At 41.2% G+C, this 25486-nt stretch overlaps 1 protein-coding gene across 2 annotated transcripts in view; it reads right to left on the bottom strand.

The window, feature by feature from the left end:
- Nfkb1 (nuclear factor kappa B subunit 1) overlaps nucleotides 1–25486 on the bottom strand; it is a 120482-nt gene that overhangs the window by 28831 nt on the left and 66165 nt on the right. For both annotated transcript variants that reach the window (XM_070022348.1, XM_070022349.1), the window contains exons 6-12: nucleotides 24745–24893; nucleotides 10823–10986; nucleotides 7823–7981; nucleotides 6275–6379; nucleotides 3925–4016; nucleotides 2295–2433; nucleotides 113–253 (exon numbers count right to left, since the gene is read on the bottom strand). In XM_070022348.1, the coding sequence (XP_069878449.1) occupies nucleotides 113–253; nucleotides 2295–2433; nucleotides 3925–4016; nucleotides 6275–6379; nucleotides 7823–7981; nucleotides 10823–10986; nucleotides 24745–24893 (949 nt within the window). The remainder of the gene's footprint in view (nucleotides 1–112; nucleotides 254–2294; nucleotides 2434–3924; nucleotides 4017–6274; nucleotides 6380–7822; nucleotides 7982–10822; nucleotides 10987–24744; nucleotides 24894–25486) is intronic.

Below are 25486 nucleotides of genomic sequence, written 5' to 3'. Positions count from 1 at the left end.
CTCAACCTACAAAATACATTTGGAGACCTAGGGAAGAAACACACAAAGTACAACAACAAAAACCCGGTCTTGTCTCTGATAGGAAGAGGCTTTATGAAGAATAGATTGGTACCTGGACCGGGGCTTCCAGAACTTCCTCCTCCACCTCCTGTCCCAAACATGCCTCTGCCTCCAGCTCCCGCACTGCCACCACCGAAACTATCCGAAAAGTTGGGCATGAGCTTCTGCCGCTTCCTCTGCACTTCCTCTTTATCTGTATTTACAGGAAGAGAAACCACAGGGGAGAAGACTGACTGGGTTCCACCACCCCAGCCACAAAACGACTATGGATTCTCATGGCATTAAAACGTCTTAAAGGGAAAGAGACAGCACTCGAGGAGAAAGAGCTGGCAAATTTCAAGAAGCACTATATTTATTTCCATGAGTACAAAGGCCCAGAAGGAGTCTCAGAGATCACAGGGCAGTCCCCACCCAATTCCACTCCGCAAACATTGTCTAAGTCCCCAATTCAGGTCAAACTGCGGAGGGGCCTGTCCGCTTGCCCGCCAGAGACTTAGATACCAGGAAGGTAAAGAATTTTATAAAAAATGTACTGAATCTCCCTCCCCCCCCACCCTTGGTCACCAAAAACATCTATAACTAATCAGTGAATATTTATGAAGACTCTACTGTGAACTAAAGGGCATGGCATGGTGTCTTTGCTGTCACTGAAGGTGGCTAGGTGGTTTGTTTGTATCTGTGTGAAGTTCATGGTACACATTGGTGATACATCAAACCCATGTGAGGAGTTGAAAAGGAAGACGTTTCAGGAAGAGGATATGGACAGATTTTACAAAGTAATGAAGGATATGCCTGAGGCAATGATAGGGGAGGCAATTCTGGCTGAAGTGAAAGATTCACTATAAGGAATTCTCCCTCCTTCCCTCCCCCCTCCCTCTCTCTCTCTCTCTCTCTCTCTGTAAAATATACATTTTACTATAGCCAATAAGAATCCCGCAAGAAAGAGCTAACTCAGGAAATTTCATATGACAAGCTTTACAAAAGAACTGCAAAGTACAAACTCCATAGAAAGGAAACAGAAATTCTTTCACACTTGTTATATTCATCCTGTGGTGGGCCTTTGACAGCAGCACTATGGAATTCATTATGAAACAGCAACTTGTTCGGGTAGAGACCTAATCGACTTTCCTCCAAAATTCTCCTTTCACAGAAGAAAACACTGAAGCTCAGAGGTTTTGAGGTCAAGACACAGTGAAGATCAGACTCCAAGTCCAGTGATCCTTTACTATATTAGATTTTTATTCTTTGGGAAACAAAATAGCCTTATATTGTAAGTGATTTGTCTAATAACCAATGACTTTAGACTATAGTTGATGATTTTAAGCTAGGCACCACTGTCTCATGCATGGAATCCTAGCTATTTACGAGACTGAGACCTAAGGAATCATAGCTCCACCAGTGCAAAAGAGAAGTGCAAAAGACTCTATCTCCAATTAATCAACAAAAAGCTGGGCTGCAGGTCTGGCTTGAGTGGCTGAATACCAGTCATGAGCGAGAAAGCTGAGTGGGTAAGCAAGAGGCCTTTGAGGGCAAGACCTGATATTTTAAAAATAAGTTGATTAATCAAAGATTAACTCAAGAATGAAATTATGCCCACTTTTTGGGTTCCGATTTACCAGTTAAGATGTCTGAAAATATCCTAATCATACCATTTATAACTTACAGATTATCATTTTGTTTCTTCCTAATCTCCGTCTTTTCAGATCAAGGTGTCCCTATGGTCTTTATTGGTATTCACACAGAACTCCTGCAACTATCTTCCCCCCTTACCAATCAGCCCTCACTTGGTTATTTCAGCAGCCTTGCCCGGTCCAACTATCTCTAAGAAGTTTTGGTGAGATGCAGTGACAGTAGAGAACTTAGCGTTCAGGTCTGGATGATTCTGGATAAAGAGAGGGTAACGTTTTCTATCTATATCTAAAGCCTTTGGGGACGATACTCAACACATTCCTAGCCTGGTTGTTTCATCCCAATGGTTTGAACACCAACTCATGCAACACATGTTAGACTCTCAACTTCAATGATAGGCTCCCAAAGGACTACATCTTACACAAGTTTGGACAAATTTCAGACTAATTCAAGCTAGTATATGAGCTATCTCTTTTCTCTAAAAATAAGTAGCATGGGTCCAAGAAACAGCATTGAGGAAGCTGGGCAAGGAGGTGGCAGTTAATGGTGTCTAATCACCTTTGTCCTCTTCAGAACAAGCACAAGAATGTCAACGGTGGCATTACCTTTGATTTCAGGGTAGTAGAGAAAAGGTTTGGGTTCACTAGTTTCCAGGTCAGATTTCCTTCGAAGCTGGACAAACACAGAAGCTGGTTTTGTGATGTTCACATCTTTATACTTTGGAGTTTTGAAGACAATCGCAAACTGCAGGATACAAAGGTCTAAATGTTGGTACAGGACTACTTTTTTTTTGTATCAATGCTACATACTAAATATAGTCTGTTTGCTTTTATTTATACCCAACAATTAACAAACTGTGCTAAGCATCCCAAAGCTCCAAAGAAAGTTCCAAAGTCAGTGTTTTATACTACACATTTTTATTACATTCTCACTGTGAAACTGAAATTCAACACTATGCTAACGGATTGCAAAAAAATTTGTTTCACTTGATATTTCAAATGTCTTCTAGTTGTTAATATCATATATATGTAAACTCATTGTATATACTTTGTCCCCTTGCAACTCAGCCTTAAAAGCTCTCAAGATGTTTTACAGAGCATCTGCAAAACTGGATATGGAAAGAGATGAACAATGAATACAATCATCAGCCCACAGGCCAATAAGAAGGACAGAAAACTAAAGCAGCCTGGGAGGAATCAAAGCACATTCATTCCTGGTCATGACAGAAGAGTTAGACATTTTAAGAGTCTTAGTTTGATTTAAAAAAATTTTTTTTTCTGCTTATGTGGTGCTGAGGAATCGAAACCAGGGCCTCATGCAAGGCAAGCGCTCTACCACTGAGCCACCTTCCCAGCCCTTAGTTTGATTTTTTAAAAAAACTATGTAGTATAGTTCATGGATCAAGAACTCAAAAATGTCAAAGGTATACATAATCATATACATTGATAATTCTTTCCATCCTCGTCTCTCATCAACATAATTCCTGATTCCAGAAGGACACATTGTTAGTTTCTTATGTCCTCTTCCACTTTCTTTGTACATATGCACATATGAACATACACTTTTTTTTTACATTTATCTTTAAAAATGTGCTAGCTCTGTATCTTTGAGGTAGTCCACAGAGTGCCTCATTTACTTTAGTGGCTGTATGACATTCCATCCTATAGATATGTGATTATGCAACGAGACATATTGATTGACGTTTGGATTGTTCACAGAATTTCTTTTTCTTTAAATAGTGTTTCTTAGTCACTCATGAAGGAGTAATTATCAAGGTAAAGGCTCAGATTTTCCACCCTGTAGTCATACAATCAGTTGGGAAATTCTGATTTGTCAGGATGACATCGGCCTTGGCTTGAAGACTACTCCTTTCTATACTTCTCACTATGATATCTTTTTTCCAAGTCTCAATGTAACTGCTTCACAGAATTCTAAAAAAAACAAACAAACATAAAAAACAACCTGTCACTGCAAGACCTGAGAGCCACCTGCCTTAAGTAAGAGTAGAGGCAAGATACCAAATGAAATGTCTTGCTGGCATCTTCAATTCAGCAGTGTAGTAGAACCTTGCCAAATAATTCCACGGGAGGGAATTTTCCTACAAGCCTTAAAAATAGTACTGGGTTATAGACGTTAAGTAAATACTTTACACTTTTTTTCGTATGTGGACATTGAATACTGAATTTCAACAAGGCAGAAAATGTAAACTCATCATTATTATCATCAGTCACTTACTTGTCTATGAACATCTGTGGGAGAAAAATCTCCAAATCCCTCCCAGACGCCACCGTTTTCCTCCTCTTCATAAAATCGAATCTGGATGTCATCTGCGCATAAGTGACATTCAAGTGGATATTGCACACAGTGTAATAATGTTTCAAAACAGAAATAAGCCTGGTCCACAAAACTTTACCTGTGATATTTTCCAGGTATTATTTTTGAAAATAAATAGTATAAGTACATTTTTGAATCATTGAAAACTTTCATAAATCATTCACTTTTAAAGTTACCTGCAGAAGGAATGGAGCCTGAATTCAATTTACAATGGCAGAATATTAGATTTACCTAACCCATGAGAGTTTTCACTTAATCAGTATTTAATCTTTTCTCTTTCTTTATCCTTAAACTCATTAATGCCTGAGAACATGCCAGATGATGGAGTAATAGAAGAATCTCCAAATGTGATTTAGCCTAATTTATAGAATAACAACAAACTTACATATGGTTTGCTAAATGTAAGCTATGCTATATGACTGATGCATTCTAAGTGCCTTATATATACATATGAACTCATTTGGTTTCCCAAATGCCTCTCTGATGTTATTCCTCCTCCTCCTCCTCCTCCTCTTCCTCCTCCTCCTCCTCTTCCTTCTTCTCATCATCCTTATTTGCAGAAGAGAACCTGAGGTCTAGAACATTTCCTAAACAACTTATGCAAAGTTGAACAGATACTAAATGAAGAAACCAGATGTGAACATAGACATGTTTTAGTGGCTAGGCTCTTAAATACTCTATCATACTACTGCTCTGTAATGCTTCGTTAGTCCATAATGAACGGTAGGCCAAAATACCACAATGGTCAAGTCCCTTACCATTAACTCAGAATGACTAAGTTTCACACTCTAGTCATAGGCTATTTTGGTAGAAATATGATGATATAACTCAGGCTGGTATCTCCCTGGACTTACTTCCCAGTTCATAGGAAAGACCATACTACTTACCAATGAAACTAAGTACATATTTCTATTGTAACAGAATGCTTGCAATATTAGGGCTAGATAAAATGTCTCACTGTCTCTCTGTCTTTCGAAAAGATAACCCTGGTCTTTAGTTATTCAGATTCCTTAAGTGGAGTAGAAGACTTCGCTTCCAGTACAATGACAATGATCAAGAACAAAGGCAGCCAGGTTGTACTACTCAAGGTATACAACCCCAGGAATTTAGAAATGAGCATTATATAGACAGTGAGTTGGAGGAAGGCAGATACTAGTGCAAATGAAGAAAATACAAGCTTTTAAAACAAATTATATTTACATATGTGTATTTATATTTACCTTCTAATTTTTTTCTGACTTTATGTCTCAGAGCATTTAACCTCAAATTTGAAGATGTATTACAAAGCCATATTTTCTTATTTAAGGACTATTTCTAGATATGCATCTGTTTATTTTGAAAATGCCCATTTTAAATACTATATTTTTCATTTATCATTTTATTTAAACCATGAATGAAGTTTGAGAAAAATGACATGACCTCTGACAACTTTTACTAACTAATCAGTTTCATATCTAACAATCGTCAATGCTAAGACCTCGTCTCAAGGTATAAACTGAGGACTCTTTACTCCTTCTCTTTTCTTTTCCTAGTGCACATATAGTGGCATGTGGGTTGTTTAGAAAAGCCTTCTTAGTGTTACAATACTGAAAAATAAAAGAATCAAGAATTTTGTGTGTCACGCTTAATTATTCTCTGGGTATATTGATATATGTGTCAAACACATACAATGACAGATAATTCATTTATTGTAGGCTAACCAAGTGCAGATAACAATGCTTATTAAATTATGAGTGCCCAAAGTCACTGGTTTTAATGATTATTCTATTCTTACTTCTCTTGTCTTCTGTGGGAAATCCAAAGATGAATGATATAGGTGGATTTAAATTAGAAAAAAAAAAACCACAAAACACCGGACAATTTAAACTTGGGAGAGGTGAGATATGCAGATGTTTTAAAGGAATTTGGTGACAAGAAGGAGACATTTGAGCCGGGCGCTGGTGGCTCACGCCTGTAATCCTAGCTACTCAGGAGGCTGAGATCTGAGGATCGCGGTTCAAAGCCAGCCCGGGCAGGAGAGACCGTGAGACTCCTATCTCCAATAAACCACCAGAAAAACCAGAAGTGGCGCTGTAGCTCAAGTGGTAGAGCGCTCGCCTTGAGCTGAAGAGCTGAGGGACAGCACCCAGGCCCAGAGTTCAAGCCCCACGACCGACAAAAAAAAAAAAAAAGAAGAAGGAGACATTTCTGATTTGCTGCTGAACAGTGACTCACTGAGAACAGCGTTTCACCTCTGGAGATCAGAACTTACCTTTCTGAACTTTGTCACAGAGGAGATAGATCTCTTCCCCTCCGGTGACACATCCGGCCGTCCTGTCCATCCTTACAATCTTCAAGTTGGATGCATTGGGGGCTTCTGTTCAAAGGGGGAAAACCAACAAAAACCCTGGGTTATGCTCAGTTTTAATCCCCTTAGATACATGGCCTAAACAATGTTCAAACAGGTGCTTTAAAAAATTGTATTTTACTGTAAAGATGCTGTACAGAGGGGTTTCGGTGACATGAGCAAGGTAATGAGTACATTTCTTGTCAAGCATCATTACCCCCTCCTTTGTTTTTCTCCTACTATCCCTTCCCTTCCCCCTTCTCCCCGTCCAAGCTATAGTGTCTTGTGAGTATCATTGTTGCAATGGGTCATAAGGTGCTTTTAGTCTGATTTAACTAATGACTTCCAAGGACTTTGGAGGACTTCTGGGGCCTGATCCATTGATTAAAAAATGATTATCATCATGACAAGGCAGAAGGGATCAGATAAGATAGAATATATAATGCTTTTGTTTCTCTTTCTAACACAGAGAGACTGATTCAGAAAGAGAAAAAGCCTTCCTGGTGTTCCAGGAAGTACCAAACCAATGGATTTCTGCAATTTCAATTAGGTCAACATATTAAGCCCAAACTTATTTCCATGCTAATGCTATGCCATCACCATTGTGAGGGTCCTACACATGTAGGAAAAGCATGTTTTTCTTAAGTTACTTATTTTTATTTTTACAAGGGAAAATGGAGATGTTATATATTTCTTTTCTCCAAACTAAGTTAAGATTCTGTGTGGTTAGGGGCCAAAAGTTTCATGTGGTAGTAGTAAAGCTTCCTTATTTTTTAAAAACTCCAACCCAGCTTTATTTTAAAATGAGCTGTGGTATGTGAGTGTGTATCATTTTATAAAGCTTTCACTTCTTGTCAAACTTGTTTAAGTTAGAGAAATCAGTTAGCTTTTGTACCTGGAGCACCAACTTCTATACGCTTTAAGTAAGCTGAAGTATTATACTCACAGGCTCTCTGGAAATACCTGTTTAATAAATACTATGTATACCAAAAAAGTTGAATGGTAAAAGCTGAAGACTATCACAAACACTTTAAAAGTTCTAGGAACTATAGTCTTGACAGAGAATTTGGATATATTGCTCATTCAACTAATCTGAAGTTCTTATCAGCACTGCCCAGAGATGATAGTGGGTTAGAATAATGTTGTTTCTTATAATTTTCAGAGCCTTTCCCCAAAGGAGACATTTTTTTCCTCCTCTAAGAGCATCACTGATCTTCTCTTATAGTAATATGTTCATAAATGAAAGATTTGGTATTTATTGTAGGGAGGACCATAATGCATTCTTCTTAAAATGTTGAATCTAAAGACATTAACCTTCTAGCTAGTGAACACTTCAGTAAAATGTGTAGTTCATATTTTTGTGGATTTCATATAAACCCGGGATTTCAAGGGCTACGTTACTTTCTGTGGCACTCAGAACGGGCTGGTGAGGGGCAGGGCAGGGTTAGGGATGGCTCTTGCTGTTCTACTCACTGCTGTCGTAGATGGCGTCTGAGATCACGGGTTCCAGGCGCCGGGTGAAGCTGCCCGTGCTGTCAGGAAGGAAAGCTGTGAACATGAGGCGCACCACGCTCAGATCCATCTCCTTGGTCTGCTGGAGGGCGGCCTGGCGGATAAGCTCCTTCTCCCCATCTAGGGTCACAGCACCAGAGTGAGCACTGAACATGCCTTGAGTTTATAAAGCCCAAATGAAGAACAGAACCTTGGAAGTTAAAAACCCACCTCTTCTCTCTTAAAATGCGCCATACTGCTGGCAAAACAAAACAAACACACACAAAGAAACCCCAGAGTTCCTTGGGAGCCTTCCAACATTGAAGATATCAAAAATGAGCTGTATTGTTGTTGTTTTTCTTTCTGGATTCTGTAAGACTGTCTTCCATGGAGCAGATGACCTCTCTCTTCTCCTGTTCTCACTCCATTCTGCCTTTTCTCTCTTCGGTGAAGGACATGAGGGAGAGGATTGGCATGGGGCCTACCATGCACAGCAGCTACATTGCTACCTTGTGAGAAGTAATTGTCCAAAAGTTCTTTTTTTTTTGGTTGGTCGTGGGGCTTGAACTCTGGGCCTGGGCACTCCCGTAACTCTTCAGCTCAAGGCTAGTGCTCTACCACTTGAGCCACAGCCTTTTCTGCTTATGTGGTACTGAGGAATGGAACCCAGGGCCTCATGCATGCAAGGCAAGCGCTTACCACTGAGCCACCTTCCCAGCCCCAAAAGCTCTTTAAGCAGAGGGCCTGTGCTTCCTTCACAGGGCCTGGCCAGCACTGCCCCTGCTTAGCACAGGGCCTGGCACACAGGTGTGAGTGAAGGACTTTGGAAGGGAGGAATGATGGATTCAATCCTATTTGGTCCCTGGCCATCCTTAATTTATGGTATCATAAAAGGTAGTAAGTCACATGGTAAGTGTTGTAGCAGAGCTATAAAAAAGGAGGGGGTGAATCAGAGACTTTGTAGTCCAAAGAAAAGGTAGTTACCCTAACTTTTATTTTGTAGATCCCAGGGATTAAATCCAAGGCCCCATGTATGCTAGGCAAATGCTTTTACATGAGCCATGCCTGTGGCTGGTATTTTGAACTTTTTTTTTTTTTTTTGGGTCCGGTCATGGGGCCTGAACTCTGGGCCTGGGCGCTACCCCTCAGCTCTTCAGCTCAAGGCTAGCACTCTACCACTTGAGCCATAGCCCACTTCCGCCTTTTTCTTTCTGCTTATGTGGTGCTGAGGAATTGAACCCAGGGCCTCATGCATGCAAGGCAAGCGCTCTACCACTGAGCCACCTTCTCAGCCCTGTGGCTGGTATTTTGGTTTTGAGACAAGGTCTCTCAGTAACTTTGTGGGGCTAGGCCTTGACATTCCCTGAGGAGCTGGGATCATGGGCGTATACCACTAGGTCTCACTCTTGGTGTAAATCTCAAAGGGCTGGTAGAATTTGAACATGCAAAGAGACTGGATAAGGGTGTTCCAGGAAGAATAGAAAAATGTGCCAAGACAGAGGAAACCCCCAACTGCTTCGTAAATTAGCAGTGTAGTTTGACACGCAAGGACAAGAGCAGGAAACAGAGCTGGAATTGCAGATTGGGGCAACTCTTGGAGAGTCTAAAGTGCCTGCTGATGGCATTTGGAGGGGCCCATTAGTCATGAGCTCTAGGCTTTCCTAAGATTGTTCCAGCCACAGAGTGTGAGCTGGGTTAGAAGTGAGGATGTGCAGAGATCAGGAGCAGACTGCGATAACTAGAACACTGGAATGAGGAGTGGAATTCCAGGATGCCAGGGAAGGAACAGCCGAACCACAGATGGCAGACACAGCACAATGGGAAAGGAGGAGGGTTAGAGCATGTGTAGGCTTTGAGTCTGATTGTCAGAAGATGCAACACACTTGGTGGAAAAATGATGCTTGGTTCTGGGTTATCTGAGTACGGGATGGCTACAGCAGCACCAGGTTAAAGGAAAAAAAATGGTAAAAAGCAAAAACAAATGTGGTCAAATGAGAAATGGGGTTAAAGCAGGAATATAGCAACTCGGCTATTTTATGATAAGTCATAGCTTGTTTGTGCTAAAATAAAAGTTTACAGTGTTATCTGGAGAGCACTATGAGAGAAAACCTTACAAACCCTCGAATTGGGGAGGTATGACAGTGGGGACATTATTTGTATCAATTATACATTGTTGTTGTTTGACAGGTTGTAAAGGCAATGTTTTGGAGCACTGAGCAGGGAAAGATACATGAAGGCACGAATGCATATTCGTTTATAAAGCAGTGATGAGAGGTGGGCACAGCTAGAAAGGGGACAGGGCAGGTAGGGAAGGCATTGCCCACTGAGGGCACAGAGGTATTGATTTACTACAGAGGTGGCAGATGTCAGCAAGCATTCTGAGCAGGGATGCTGGGTGCCGGTGGCTCACATCTGTAATCCTAGCTACTCAGGAGGCTGAGATCAGAGGATTACCTTTTTGTTGTTGTTGGTCCTGGGGCTTGAAGTCTGGGCCTGGACTCTTTTTGCTCAAGGCTAGCACTCTACCACTTGAGCCACAGTGCCACTTCTGGTTTTTCCCATGATTAATTGGAGGTAAGAGTCTCACCTACTTTCCTGGCTGGGCTGGCTTCGAAACTCAAATCCCAGATCTCAGCCTCCTGCATTAGGATTACAAGTGAGAGCCACTAGCACCCAATTTCAGATTGCGTTTTGAAGCTAGCCTGAGCAGGACAGTGGTAGGAGTCTTATCTCTAATAAACTACCAAAATAAAAAAAGCCAGAAGTGGAGCTGTGGTTCAAGTGGTAGAACACTAGCCTTGAGCACAAAAACTTAGAGACAGGACCCAGGCTCTGAGTTCAAGCCTCAGGACCAGGAAAAAAAATTCTGTGCAGGGAAAGGGGTGAGAATAGTGAGGGACACAGACAGACAGGGAGAAGAAGAAAGGTCCGGCATGTGAGTGAACATATAGTCCACATACAAAGCACAAAAGGACGACTTACCTGTAAGCTGCCGGTCTCCTCCACCTTCTGCTTGCAGGTAGGCCAGCTCAGGATGCACCAACAGGCCAGGGTTGTAGCCCCTTATGCATGCATCTGTCATTCGCGCTTCCAGTGTTTCAAATACTTTTTTCTTTGTCACATGAAGGATTCCCAGGTTTGCAAAGCTAGAAGAACAACAGGCACAGCAGCAGCAAGAAGCAGAAGTTAGGTAATCACTGATGACAGAGATCTGGATGCACTTTGAGTAAGTGAACTTAGAGGGAAAAAAACCAAAAAACCTCACAGTCCCTTGATGTCTTATCCAAATCTATTAGGCTAAACACGTTTTAGAATTCAGCTATTTTAATTTTTAATCAGAGACGATATATGGCATTTACGGCCTATTACACAATATTCTTGGCAGGTCTGGGGCACATGATATAATCAAACACATCAACATTTCTGAAGAGAAACTTATAAGTAGATCCACCAACTAGAAAAATAATGCCTATCAATAGCTGCACAGCGAATCAGATTGAATTCTTCTATCGAAGGGGGTCTGTGGTTAACTGAGAAGAGTTTTCTGGGTTTTGGAGGTTATTAGATTTCCAAATTCTGATTCAGAGAATGGGGGGTATTTGTATACAAATCTTTTTTTCCCTTCTGTCTGAGACTGGGATTTGAACTCTCTATTTAATGCTTTGTGCTCACTGGCAGGCCCTTTCCCACCTGAGCCACACTCCCAACTCCTGTATCTGCACCTACATAAGGAAGTTGTACCTTGATTGACCTTAGGACATTTTCTATGGAATTGTGCCAATAAACCCCTTTCCTAATCCCAAATATGTACTACTGTTAAGAATAAGAGGAATATTGTATTTGGATTTATTTTACTTTGGCTCATCTTTGGGTTTCTGGATGGGTCTGAGGTCACCCTGGACCCCCGTCTTCCTTCAGATTAACTATAAGGCTGGAATTGTTTATTAGGACCCTAGTTGTCATCTGATTCTACAAGACACTCAAGCCTGAGAAGTAGAGATATGATCGAAGCAAGGAGCCCTTCATCTCCTGAAAACTATGTATCTGCAGACCAAAATGTATCAATAAAGTGGAATCAAACAGTTGAGGGATCTTTAAGAATGTATAGAAAATGCTTCATTTATCCCTTTTTTTTTTTTTTTTCCGGTCGTGGGGCCTGAACTCTGGACCTGGGCGCTGTCCCTCAGCTCTTCAGCTCAAGGCTAGCGCTCTACCACTTGAGCCACAGCGCCACTTCCGGCTTTTTTTTCTTTTTGCTTATGTGGTGCTGAGGAATCGAACCCAGGGCCTCAGGCATGCAAGGCAAGCGCTCTACCACTGAGCCACCTTCTCAGCCCCCCCACCCTTTTTTTAAAGTACATGAATCAAGCCTGTTGCTGGTAACTAATGTCTATAATCCTAGCTACTCAGGAGGCTGAGATCTGAAGACCATGGTTTGAAGCCAGTATAGGTAGGAAGGATCATAAAACTCCTACTCGCAGTTAACCACCAAAAAAGGAAAAGAAAAAAAGCTACGAATGGAGGTATAGCTTAAGTGGTAGAGTACCACCTTGAGCAAAAAACCCGAGGGACTGCATCCAGGCCCTGAGTGCTCATACACACACACACACACACACACACACACACACACACACACACACACACACACACACACACACACACACAATCAGAGAAGTGTATTTAAATTGAATATAACAAACAAATACACAAAAAGCATTTTATCAAGGATACTCAATCATTCAACAAATATTTATGCAGGTCCATGCTTGAAGAACAGTGAAGTCATCTCTACAGAGAAGATATATGTCAAAGGTGACAGATAGACACAAAGAAAAAAGTGAATGATGCAATATTATTTAGGAGGTAGAAAGTGTTATCTAGAATATAAGTTATTCAGGGAACAAGAGAGCTAGTAGGAAAGGTTCAGCACTTAACAGTAGAAAAGCTCAGGAAGGCGTGCTGCTGGTGGCTCATGCCTGTGAGGTTACTCAGGAGGCAGAGACCTGAGGACAGTAGTTTGAAGCCAGTCTTGGCAGAAAAGTCTGTGAGACTCATATCTCCAATCAACTAGGTAAAATGCTTGAAGTGAAAGCACTTACACTCAGAAAAGACAGAAAAGATACAAAATGACCCCCAACAAGGCTATGGAGAATTTCTGAGATGGGATCCAGAAGTATATATGCTTCTGGATATCATAATAAAAATATCCCAAATAAAAGTTATTTTAAAACAACAAAGAGAAATGTGTGTGTGTGTGTGTGTGTGTGTGTGTGTGTGTGTGTGTGTGTGTGTGTATGTGTGTGTTGTAGTAGTAGTAGTAGAGTGTGTGTTGAGCATTCAGAAGGACTTGGGCTCAATCCTTGGCAAAAAAAAAATGGGAGGGGGAGATGGAGGAGGAGCAGAAGGGAGAGAGGAGGAGAAGGAGGAAAAGAAGAAGGAAGGGTACAAAAGGGGAAGGAGGAGGGTAGAAAGGATGAGAGGTATGGGAATAAAAGATGGGAAGGGAGGGAAGAAAAAGAAGAAAGGAAAGAGGAAAGCAGGGAGGGAGAGAGGGAAGTAGGAGAAAAAAATGTAGACAGAGAAATACTCAAAAAAAGAAAAGCCTGAAAAGTTTTAAAATTTAACAAAAAGATAAGCCCAGACAGTTACAAATTCCAATGAGTGCCAAGTTAAAGAAGTTGAAGAAACTATTCTATCATAATCAGATTGCTTAAAACTAGTGGGATAAGAACAAAATCTGAAAAGCTGCTAGAGAATTAAAAAATGACACGTATACAAGAACAAAGATAAGGCAGAAAGAAGACTCCTTATATACACAAGACAAGTCACACAGCAAAGCAATACATTGCTGGCCACATCTAGTATTCTCTACTCTTCAAAAATATCTTTGAATAACAAAGTAAAAACTTTAGACAGAACCACTGAAAGAATTCATCAGCACTAAGTCAGCAACACCAGGAAAGTTAAAGGAAGTGTTTCAGGCAGAAGAAAAGCATATCTGATAGAAATCTTGACCTTTTACAAAGCAGAGTGAAGAGCACTGAAGATGGTGAATATGTATGTAAAGACAGATCTATTTTTTCCTAATTATAAAAAGAAATTTCTTTTTTCTTTCTTTCTTTTTTGGGGGGGGTCCAGTCGTGGGGCCTGAACTCTGGGCCTGGGTGCTGTCCCTCAGCTCTTCAGCTCAAGGCTAGCGCTCTACCACGTGAGCCACAGTACCACTTGCGGCTTTTTGGTGCTGAGGAATCGAACTCAGGGCCTCATGCATGCAAGGCAAGCACTCTACCACTGAGCCACCTTCCCAGCCCGAAAAAGAAATTTCTTGCTCACATCAATAACCCTATCTATTCAGGAGGCGGACACTGGAGAATCACAATTAGAAACCAGACCAGGCAGGAAAGTCTATGAGACTCTTATCTCTAATTCAACACCCAAAAGCCAGAAGTGGAGCTGTGGCTCAAGTGGTAGAGTGCTAGCTTTGAGAAGAAAACAAGCAAAAGCTCAGAGATAGTACCCAGGACCTGTGTTCAAGTTCTATGATTGGTACGAGAGAGAAAGAGAGAGAGACAGACAGACAGAGACAGAGAGACAGAGAGAGAGAGAGAGAGAGAGAGAGAGAGATCCCTTTTCATTGTTAACTAGTCTTATATCTTATCAATGTAATACAGTTTGTCCAATCACCTTTTGAGGGACATTTGGTTTCTTTCTAATTTTTGATGATAAAACGTTTTCAATGTGAGCATACATTTTCATTTTTCTTGGGTAAATATTGAGGTGCAGGATTTCAGGGACATAGCTAAAGAATATATTTATTTGTTGAGAAACCACAAAATTACATTCCAAGCCATTTTGTATTCATATTTGTAATCCTAAATCTTTCCCCTTATATATACTATTACTACTAATTTCCTCTTGTTTTCTTTTACATTTTATTATATAGACATTTTCAAACATATATAAAAGTAGAAACAATAGCATAGTAAGTGGCTATTGCCACTTGATTGAACTACATTGTGATAACAGAATACTTGGCACAATTAATAACCTTTTAAATTTATTAATACTAGTTTTATGGCTAAGAAAGTGGTGGTTCTGGGTAATTTTATTTTAAATACTTAAAAAGAACTGCTGGATGCTGGTGGCTCACATCTGTAATCCTAGCTACTCAGGAGGCTGAGATCTGAGGATCACTGTTCAAAGCCAGCCTGGGCAGAAGAGTCCTTATGAGACTCTTATCTCCAATTAACCATGGGAAAACTGGAAGTGGCACTGTGGTCAAAGTGGTACAGGGCCTTGAGCAAAAGGCCTGGGCAGAGCTCAAGCCTCCCAACTGACAAAAAAGAAAAAAAAAAGAATGTTTATCTTTCTCTTGCTAAGTAGATATTCTATGATGTGTTGATTGGGTCACATTTGATAGTGTTACTCAAATCTTTTATGAGCTTCTTGGTTTTCTGTTTACTGGTTCTATCAATTATTGATAGAAAGGAGACTGAAATTTCTAGGTATATTCTTTTTTTTTTGTCAGTCATGGGGCTTGAACTCTGGGCCTGGGCGCTGTCCCTCAGCTCTTCAGCTCAAGGCGAGCGCTCTACCACTTGAGCTACAGCGTCACTTCTGGTTTTCTGGTGGTTTATTGGAGATAGGAGTCTCACAGTCTCTCCTGCCCGGGCTGGCTTTGAACCGTGATCCTCAGATCTCAGCCTCCTGAGTAGCTAGGATTACAGGTGTGAGCCACCAGCGCCCAGCTTCTAGGTATATTCTTACTCTGTCTTTGTGTTTATGTTTGTACGAGTACTGGAGTTTGAACTCACAGCCTCAAGTGCTCACTTGGCTTTTTTTGCTCAATGTTAATGCTCTCCCACTCGAGCCACAGTTCCACTTGCCACTTTTATGAGTTAATTGGCAATAAGAGTCTCAAAGACTTCTTTTTCCTAGGCTGACTTCCATCCTCAATCCTCAGATCTCAGCCTCCTAAGTAAGCCTGGATTGTAAGCACAAACACTAGCATTCACTTAAGATTTTGCTTCATATATAGTGAAGCTCTTTTATTAGGTGTATAAACGGAGGATTCTTATGTCTTGAATTGATCCCTTTATCATTATGAAAGGCCCCCTTTTGTCTTCAATAATGTTTACTCTAACATGCACCTGAATATTGTTAATATATTTCATCATTTTTAGCATAGAACATTTTTTAAAAATAAGTTTTTATTGTGAAAATACCCTACAGAGGGGCTACAATTACATGAGCAAGGTAATGAGTACATTTCTTATCAAGCATTGTTGCCTTCTCCTTTGTTTTTCCCCTACCATCCCTGCCCTCCCATCTGCACCACTATACTCTCCCCCCTCCCTGGCCCCCCCTGCCTCTGCCCCCAGCGCCAAAGCTGTAAAGTTCATTTTTCGACATAGAATTTTGTACATCTCATTGTTGCAATGGGTCCACCTGTATCCCTATTAAAACAATTTGTTTTTTCCCTTCCCCTCCCCAAATTATATCAACATCAAATACAGTGAAAACAGGAGTTATATTGTGGTGGGGAGGGACATACAAAACAACAAAAAAATCAGCTTATAAATGCGTTAGAAACAATAGTAAGAAAGAAAAAAATCACTGTGTCCTTATCTTGGGGTTCATTTTGCCTAACATCATCTTATCTGACCTTTTCTGCTTGTCTCAGACATATACTAGTGCATAGAACATATTTTTATCCTCTTAAGTTTGAACCTATTGTCTATTTAAGTTCAAATTAAACATATAATGCATATAGTTGAGTCATCTTTTCTTTTCAAATATTCTGTGACTTTTAATTGGGATGTTTAGTGTCTCTTATGTTTAGTGTTCTTCCTTTCCTTCTTTCTCTTCCCTTTTTTGGATTATTTGTTAGGATTTTATTTCTGTCTCTTTTGATTTATACTGCATTGTATTTCTTGGAGTTTAAACTACGTATCTTGAATTTACTAGTTTATCTTTAAATGAGATTATACCTTTCCATTATAGTATGTGAACCTTCTGTTTCCTTGTGCTTTTGTAACATCTGTTTTGTATGTGCCCATATGAATCCCACAATATCTCATTCAGGGTTTTGCTGTAGACAGATATCTTTTATTGTCACTCTTTGTCTGTCTGTCTGTCTGTTTCCTCTCCTCTCCTCCCTCCCCCCCCCCCCCCCCCCACATAGCACACCATGGAGAAATCTTTAAGGCATGGTGTTAAGTGAAAAATGCCAGACTCAAAAAGAGCTCAAGACTCAAAAGCCACCATACAATTCTAGCTAATCAGGAGGCTGAGATCTTTAGATCCTGGTTCAAAGCCAGCCAGGTAATGAAAGTCTGTGAGATTCTTATCTCTAATTAATCACAAAAAATCCACAAGTGGTGCTGTGGCTCAAGTAGTAGAGTACTGGCCTTAAGCAAAAGGAGCTCAGAACCAGCCCTCAGGCCCAGAGTTCAAGCCCATAACCAGCAAAAAGAAAAGGCTCCAAACTGTGTGGTTCCATTTATGAAACATTCTGAAAACTGGCAAAAGTCCTTAGTATTTGCCAGAGCTTGGAAGGGATAGACGACTTGACTGTAGAGTCATGAACAAGGATTTCAGGGTTATGGAACTATTCCTTGACTGTGGCAGTTGTTATACAAGTATTTGTAGGAACTCCCAGAGATGAACACTTCAAAGGATAAATACTATAAGCACTTCAATCATGCTTCAATACATGACTTTTACAAATGAAAAGTTAGCACAGCTAATAAAGGGGCTGGAACTAGGATCCTGTTTCTTACTGCCAGTGCCACAATGCTTTGCATGAGTGAGTGGTTTTTAACACGGAGTCTCTACACAAGCAGAATCGGCATCACCTTAGAACTTATTAAAGCACAAATTTTAGGTTCCATCCCCAACTTGGGGGCAGGGGCTCAGCCACCAGTGCTTTAACAGGGCTCCAGGTGATTCTGGTGAAGCCTGGAGTCTAATGATCATCCAATGGATCAGTTGTGTTTGAGTGTCAGAGGGTGGCTTCATCGAGCAGGCAGCTTCAGACCTTTGCCCTATGCCACCTGTGCCATCCGTTATCCATGATGAAGTGCGGAAGCTCCCTGGGGACATTCGAGTCTCCATCACTGGGTTGGATTAACAAGTAGCCACTCTGTGGCTTTTCTCCTTCTCTGGGTTCCATCATAGACTTCACTGGAAACCGGATACTACTAACATCATTTCATACTGAGTCAATCTTTTCCAAGAGGCCCCTTTCCTGTGTGTTAAGGCATAACCCTCTGAATTTCCCAATAATCAACTGGTTCAAGACCTATATACAACATAACAATTCAATATGGGCTGTACGAACTCATTAAGGCAGGCCAAATGTTTCTTCTTTGTATTTTTACATTTACATGTCAGCTTGTAGTTACCAGTGGGGATAGCTTGTATGTATTAGGTGAACAAAGGAAAACAAACAAGTAGAAATGTCACATCTTTCCAAACCTGAGCTACTAGGGAGCAAACAGGGCATGGTGGTTATTGGTATGCAAAGTGGTTACAGCAAGTCAAGTAGCAAAGCTGTTTTCTTCCCATTGAATGAAAATTATAAGGAACAGGGGCTGGGAAGGTGGCTCAGTGGTAGAGCGCTTGCCTTGCATGCCAGAGGCCCTGGGTTCGATTCCTCAGCACCACATAAGCAAAAAGAAAAAAGCCGGAAGTGGCGCTGTGGTTCAAGTGGTAGAGCGCTAGCCTTGAGCTGAAGAGCTGAGGGACAGCGCCCAGGCCCAGAGTTCAGGCCCCATGACCGGACCCCCCCCCCAAAAAAAGAAAATTATAAGGAACAAAAAATGTTAAAAACAAAACAAAATCAAAACCTGTAGTAATCAGGTTCTGGTCTCTCCCATGCTTACAGTCTTAGCTACTTAGGAGGCTGAGTTCCAAACAGAATGATGGTTAGAGGCCAACTTGGGCAGAAAAGTCTGTGAGACTCTATCTCCCAAATAACCAGGAGAAATCAGGGCTGGAGATGTGGCTCAAGGGGTATAGTGCCAAATAATATTAAGCAAGGGCAAGGCCCTGAGTTCAAACACCAGCACCTCCAATGCAAAATGAACAAATCCCTGCTGCTCAAAGTAAAAATAAAATACCATGAGGTTTTTCTTTAAATCAAGAAACACAGTAAATGCTAACTAACTAAATGACTAAGCTGTAAAATGATAAAAGAGAAAATTACTTACAAAGCATTAAGAAACAATTCCCCACACTAAAATAATCAAGTCTTATTTAAAAATACATCAAGACTTACTTACAAATAAATCCTATAATGTGGATAAAAATTTTAGAATTAGAATCAAACTTATTTAAGATAATCAAGACAATAAAAAAATCAATGCGTTCATGTGGATAAAAGTTTTAGAACTACAAGTTTATTGAGAATTCATGCTGAAAGAAAGACGAAGAGATACTACTCTGAACAAAAGTTATTCTAGATGACACAGGTACAACTCTGGTATACTGCCTGCTCAGTATGCAGAAGGCCCTGGCTTGAATCTCAGCACTGAAAGGAAGAATAAAAAATTGTATTGACAAATCTAAGGAATAACTTTGGCTACCTGCCTAAATTTCTCTGTTCGATACCCTTCTGCAAGTCAGAACTAAAGAACAATAATCAATGTCATACCATAGACCCATGCGGCAAGTTTGCTCATGTATTTCATATTCTCTAATGTTAGCTCAGTCTAGAATTATGGAGAAATAAGGAGCCTCAAGATAGAGTATGTAGTCTGATTTTCTCACTTTCTAAGGAAAGAAATTAAGGTTTCCAAGAAAATCCCAGAACTTTTTTTTCCCAGTTGAGAGTGATAGAGTTGGAAATAGAATTCTGGTTTCCAGACAGCTAGCATGCTGTTCTTTCCATATAAAACAAAAACAAAACAAAACAAAACAACCACAAAAAAAGTCATGGGAACAGGGGGAGAAAGAAAAGTAAAACTTGAAGGAAATACCATATTTTAGAAAACAGTATGAACACAAGTTTCACAGGCAAAAATCAAATGGGAAAAGAGCACCAATGCTCGACAGAGCATTAAGAAGAATAGCTACTGAGTGTGTTTGTAACTTTTGAGTGGCATTCCATCTTCCAGATTTCTCAGACTTTTCTTCTTTTCTTTTCTGTTCTTCCCTTTCCTTTCTACCACCACCACCATCATCATCATTGTCATCGTTGTTATTGTGGTACTAGGGATTGAACTCAGGGCCTTGACTTTCACATGCTATTGAGCCATGCCCCAGCCCTTTGTGTGTGAATGAGTGTGCACACATGTGAGCACCAGTGCTACTTGAGTGCTCTACTACCTGTGCCACTTCCCCAGCTCTTTTTGCTTTACGTTTTTCTTTGCCTAGAGCTGACTTTCGACTACCATCCTTCTACCTACTGCCTTCCTAGGATAAGTGTGCAGTCCTACCATGCTCATCTTGATAGTTGAGCATGAATCTCATTAAGTTTTTGTTCAGGCTGGCCTTGAACCATGCTCTTCCTGATTACTGCCTCCCGAGTAACTGGGATTATAGTCATTCAGTGCCAGACCTAGCTCTCAGTGAAATTTTTGAGGATTAGAAAAATATCATAGAACTACAATCAAATCAACATCATGCTGATCAAACTCAAGAGTTGAGATCATCATCACAATGTTTGTTGAGTGAATAATGAATACTCTCAATGCCTGGGTACCATACCATACTGAAACCACAGGAGAGTAAAGAGAGCCACACTTTGTTCAAGGAGGGGAAGTTGAATTCTACTCCTGCCCCAGACTACAAACTGCAAAACCATAGTTCATGTCCCCACCCCTCTGTTTTTTGTTTTGTGGTGCTGAAGGTCAAACTCCAGGCTTTGTACAGCTAGTCAAGTGCTCTACCACAGAGCTACATCCCCACCCACCATCAGTTCCTTCTAGAATCCTCCAAGATCACCAAACCAAGGCATTGAGGTATCACATTACAGACAGCATACTGGAAGTGTTACAAGAACATTATCACTTTAGTAACAACACTACAATAGCAGTAACATTAGTAAGAAAGTTCACCTACAATTTGTTCCAAGAGGTATGATGATCAGATTGGATTAAACAGGATCCAAGAGAATAAACACCTCAAAAATGATATAAACTTACTCACACCTGAAGCAGATTTGTTAAATAATCACTTTGTCTGAAATGGTGACATTTCAACACTCCTATAAAACAGTCAGGATGTGGAAAAGGACTCCCAAACAGACCGGAAACAGGATGCGTGCACAGAGAGCAGACTTCCAATGTTCAAATCACCTTAAACTTCTTTCAACCTAGAATATTTTCCCCCAAACATCAAGAGAATCCTATCTTAGTGGCTTAAAAGAAAGCTCTCTCTCATCCTCCCTCCCTCCCTCCCCCCCATCTCTCTCTCCCCTCCCACCCCAAACGTTTTTCACACCTGAACATTTTGAATCAAACAAAGAAATATCTAAAAACATGAAAGCTCAAACTCCCCAATGCCAACCAACTTGAAACTTGATCATTCCATCAGCTTCTTTACTCTAGGGTTAAACAATTCCTTGAGTGAATGAATAGCCCATATTCACTGGGAATTCAGTTATAAACGAATCAAACCAGGATTCAAAAACCCTGAATAATAATTTTGAAAATTAAGCAAAATTAACTTCTTCTGTTTTTAAGGAGCCCCAAGTAGGGCTTATGACAACCATTTTGGGGATTATTGATTGCAAATTACTACACTGTGGGCTATTTCAGTGTTTTTGGAAACAAAAAATAAGTTCCATGTAAACAAACTTGTCTTATTAAAATTTTTCTCGATTCTTTTATGTTGAAATTATTTCTATAGTAGTTAAATAATTAAATATAATTTTAATAATTAAAAGTAGTTTTATTTAGCTGGGCACACAGATGGCTTACAGTTGTAATCCTAGCTTCTCAGGAGAGTGATATCTGGAGGCTAGTGATTCAAGACTCCAATTCCAAAATAACTGGCAAAGGCCAGAATGGAGATGTTGCTCAAGCGGTGGAGGGCCAGCTGAGCAAGCAAGAGGTCTTGAATTTAAACGCTAATAATGGAAACTATTGTTTTATGTCACCAACTCTTAAACAAATACCTTAAGTGAAAGTCAAATTCTATTTACATTTTGAGTCTAATGAATGAATTCCATAACAAATTTGCATTCTTTGGCTTCTTGTCTGCATGCTGTTGAAGCAGCACAGAATTGAAACAATATTTATTTTTTGTTTTTTTTTTTTGGGTCTGGTCGTGGGGCCTGAACTCTGGGTCTGGGCGCTGTCCCTCAGCTCTTCAGCTCAAGGCTAGCGCTCTACCACTTGAGCCACAGTGCCACTTCCGGCTTTTTTCTTTTTGCTTATGTGGTGCAAGAAATCGAACCCAGGGCTTCATGCATGTAAGGCAAGTGCTCTACCACTGAGCCACCTTCCCATCCCCTGAAACAATATTTATTTACTTCAAGCCCTAAATGTGCACACTATAAATTCATTAAGGGTATATCAAGAATGCAAAAGTCAGAGATTGGGATGGTTATGCACACCTGTTATCATAATACTTTGAATGTTGAGGCAGGAGATGCAGGAGTTCAAGGCCAGTTTGGACTACTGATGAGTTCAAGCCAGCATGGGCTACAAAGTGAGATTAGAACTAAAAAAAAAAAACCCAAAAGAATACAACAACAAAAAGCCCCAAAAGTATGTAAACATAACCTAGTAAATGTTGATTTCTGCTACAGATAGGTTTCTTTGAATTTTCCCTTATCTCGATTTATAGGAGAAGGAAAATATTGTTGAAAGTGGCACAAACGCTTCCCACCTCAAGTGACCATATCGTTGGTCATGTGAACTGGGCCACATTTGATTGTGGAAGTGGCCTGAATATAATTAGGTCAGGACCACAGAGCAAGAGTTGTATTGGGTAAACCCGGATGGCTGGTCACCTTCCTCCTTGAGTTCAAGTGAGACCACACATTTGCATGCTTCCCCCCAATCTCTTCTTGCCCACTCTTAAATTGGTTTGTAACAGTTACTCAGTTGGAGTGGAGAATTTCATTGGGACATCTCCATGCCAATCTCTGCCAACCCTCTTCCCATGCTCTCTGCAGCTTTCCTTCTGAGAAACAGCATCCCTAACAGGTTTCCTTGTTCTGTTTCTCATCGTTGCAAATAACTGATTACAACACTGTCCAATCATCTTCTTTATCTTCCTCTCAGCCACACCCCCACCTGCCCGCAAAGTCTATTTCTCTACTGATCAGCACCTTTTGTGGTGATGCTGCTCTCGTAATACTTTGTATGTACATGCAATATGTTATGCAGTTATTTACCCTCTTTCTTTTTCCATTTCCCCCCTCTCCCTCTTCTGAGTAGGCTCTTGGCTTGATTCATGTTCTATTTTTAACCATCTATGTAATTATGTATATGTATATATACACACACTTATATACATGTCCCTGTTTCTAAGTATATGCATATATTTATATATTACATCTATACAAGTGTATATGTAGAAATACATAATATGCACATGTCCAAGGGTATGTATGTTTTTTAGGTCTAGCTTCCAAATACAATGAAAGCATACAACTTTATTTTTTGAGCTTGGTTTGCCTCGTTCCTGAGGCCCTCTTGAAACATGGCAAGTACTCATCTCTCCCTGGATTAACTAGCAGTGTTTTTGTTTGTTTGTTTTTTGTTTTGGGTCCGGTCGTGGGGCCTGAACTCTGGGTCTGGGCGCTGTCCCTCAGCTCTTCAGCTCAAGGCTAGTGCTCTACCACTTGAGCCACAGCCCCACTTCCGGCTTTTTTCTTTTTGCTTATGTGGTGCTGAGGAATTGAACGCAGGGCCTCAGGCATGCAAGGCAAGCGCTCTACCACTGAGCTACCTTGCCAGCCCCATAGCAGTGTTAAATATTGTCCAAGTACTGTTACTGATGAGCCTTTGTTGTAGGTGCCCATGTGAAGCCTTCTTTTTTTTCTCTTCTTTAAATGTGCTCAAATGTTGGGGGCTAGGGAACCTTAACTCTCTCACTGATATCTGTTAGACGCTTCTTTGGGGGCCCCAGTTGCTTTCAACCAATTAGGCATGTAAACAGCATTCATGCCAACACCCAAGAAACAGGACCCCAGAAAGTGGGTTCTAGTGGACTTTGGCCTGGCAGAAGACCTAGCAATGGTGCAAACTCAAAATCCCTTCATTTGCATAACACCTGTCCCATGACTGGTGCAAACATGAGGGGGCTGCTGTGATTGGTATAGACATCCTGGTCTCCTCCCACTTCTGGGTATATAAGCAGGCTCTTCAACTCCCATTGAAGAGCAGCTGGGAGACACCCTCCCTATTGACCCTGGTGTTCATAACATCAGATTCCAATACAGACTGTCTCTGGAGTGGTCTTTCCCACCTCTGCTGGGAGGCGAGGAAGAGAAGCAGCAGCCCCTTGAAGCAGTGAGATCAGAAAGATGAGCATCAGGGGCAGGCAGTGACTGGTAGCAGAGAGTATGAGTGAGCAATGGAGAAAGTAAAATTTCAGCTGAGATCTGAGTCCTGTGCTGTTGGAGGGTGTGTGTGGGGGAATGGAGACCCAGGCTTGTATACCGAGGCCTGAACCTCAGTTGTTAAAAACCCAGGGCTGAAGGCTGGTACGCACTGCTACCCACTCCGATGTCTGCGAATAACCCACAAGGGCCTGAGAGAACTGGAGGAAATTCCCCACCCCTCCCCACAATTTCTATCTGGGTAGAGGAAAACAACGGAGGCCAGCTAGGTTGTAACACTTGAGAGGCTCTGGCTGGCCTAGTGGGAAGGGCATGTTGGATCCACACTCAGGCACCCGGTGTGCTGCGGGCTCCCCGCTCCCCCAGCAGCACGCCCATCACTTACCCCACGACCATGTCCTTTGGGCCCGCCGTCACCGTGCAGATGCCGTCTTCGCAGTGCTTTCCCACCAGGCTGTGCGCATGCAGGTGGATATTTTTCCCATTTGTGACCAGCTGAACAATCACCTTGGCAGGTCCCACGTAGTTGCAAATCTACAGGAGAAGCACATTGTAAACATCAGCCTATCTGGCTGTAACCTAGAAAAATGTCTCTGGTGACTCAGTAAGTATACACAATGGGATACACACTTGTCCACACCCGTACGTCTATCACCACAGATCTATTTTTTTAATGTCCAATGAACAAAAGACAGGATGGAAATACGATAGTGGCTATATATAGTGAGAAAATGGATTCCAGGGGGCCATTGAAAGTATAGGATATATCAGGTGTTGGTGGCTCATGCTTGTAATGTTAGCTACTCAGGAGGCTGAGATCTGAGGATCTCTGTATGAAGCGAGCATGGGCAGGAAAGTTCAGGAGACTCTCATCTGTAGAAATGGAGGTGTGGCTGTGGTCCCAGTGGCTGAGAGCCAGCCTGGAATGAAAAAACAAAGGAATACTGCCCAGCCCCAGTGCCAACACAAACGTCTGTGTGTGTGTGTGTGTGTGTGTGTGTGTGTGTGTGTGAATAATGAGCCCAGTGAACCTTTGTTCTGTATAAATGATTCAGTCTGTAATACTCAGCTAATAACAACAGAAAGCAAAGCCACCAGTGGAACTGGCCTCCAATTTTGGTGGAACA

This window comes from Dipodomys merriami, unplaced genomic scaffold (genome assembly GCF_024711535.1).
Source record: "Dipodomys merriami isolate MVZ:Mamm:240054 unplaced genomic scaffold, mDipMer1.0.p SCAF_15, whole genome shotgun sequence".
Taxonomy (NCBI): domain Eukaryota; kingdom Metazoa; phylum Chordata; class Mammalia; order Rodentia; family Heteromyidae; genus Dipodomys; species Dipodomys merriami.
The sequence above is the reverse complement of the archived record's forward strand: the minus strand, read 5'-3'. Positions and strand labels throughout refer to the sequence as shown.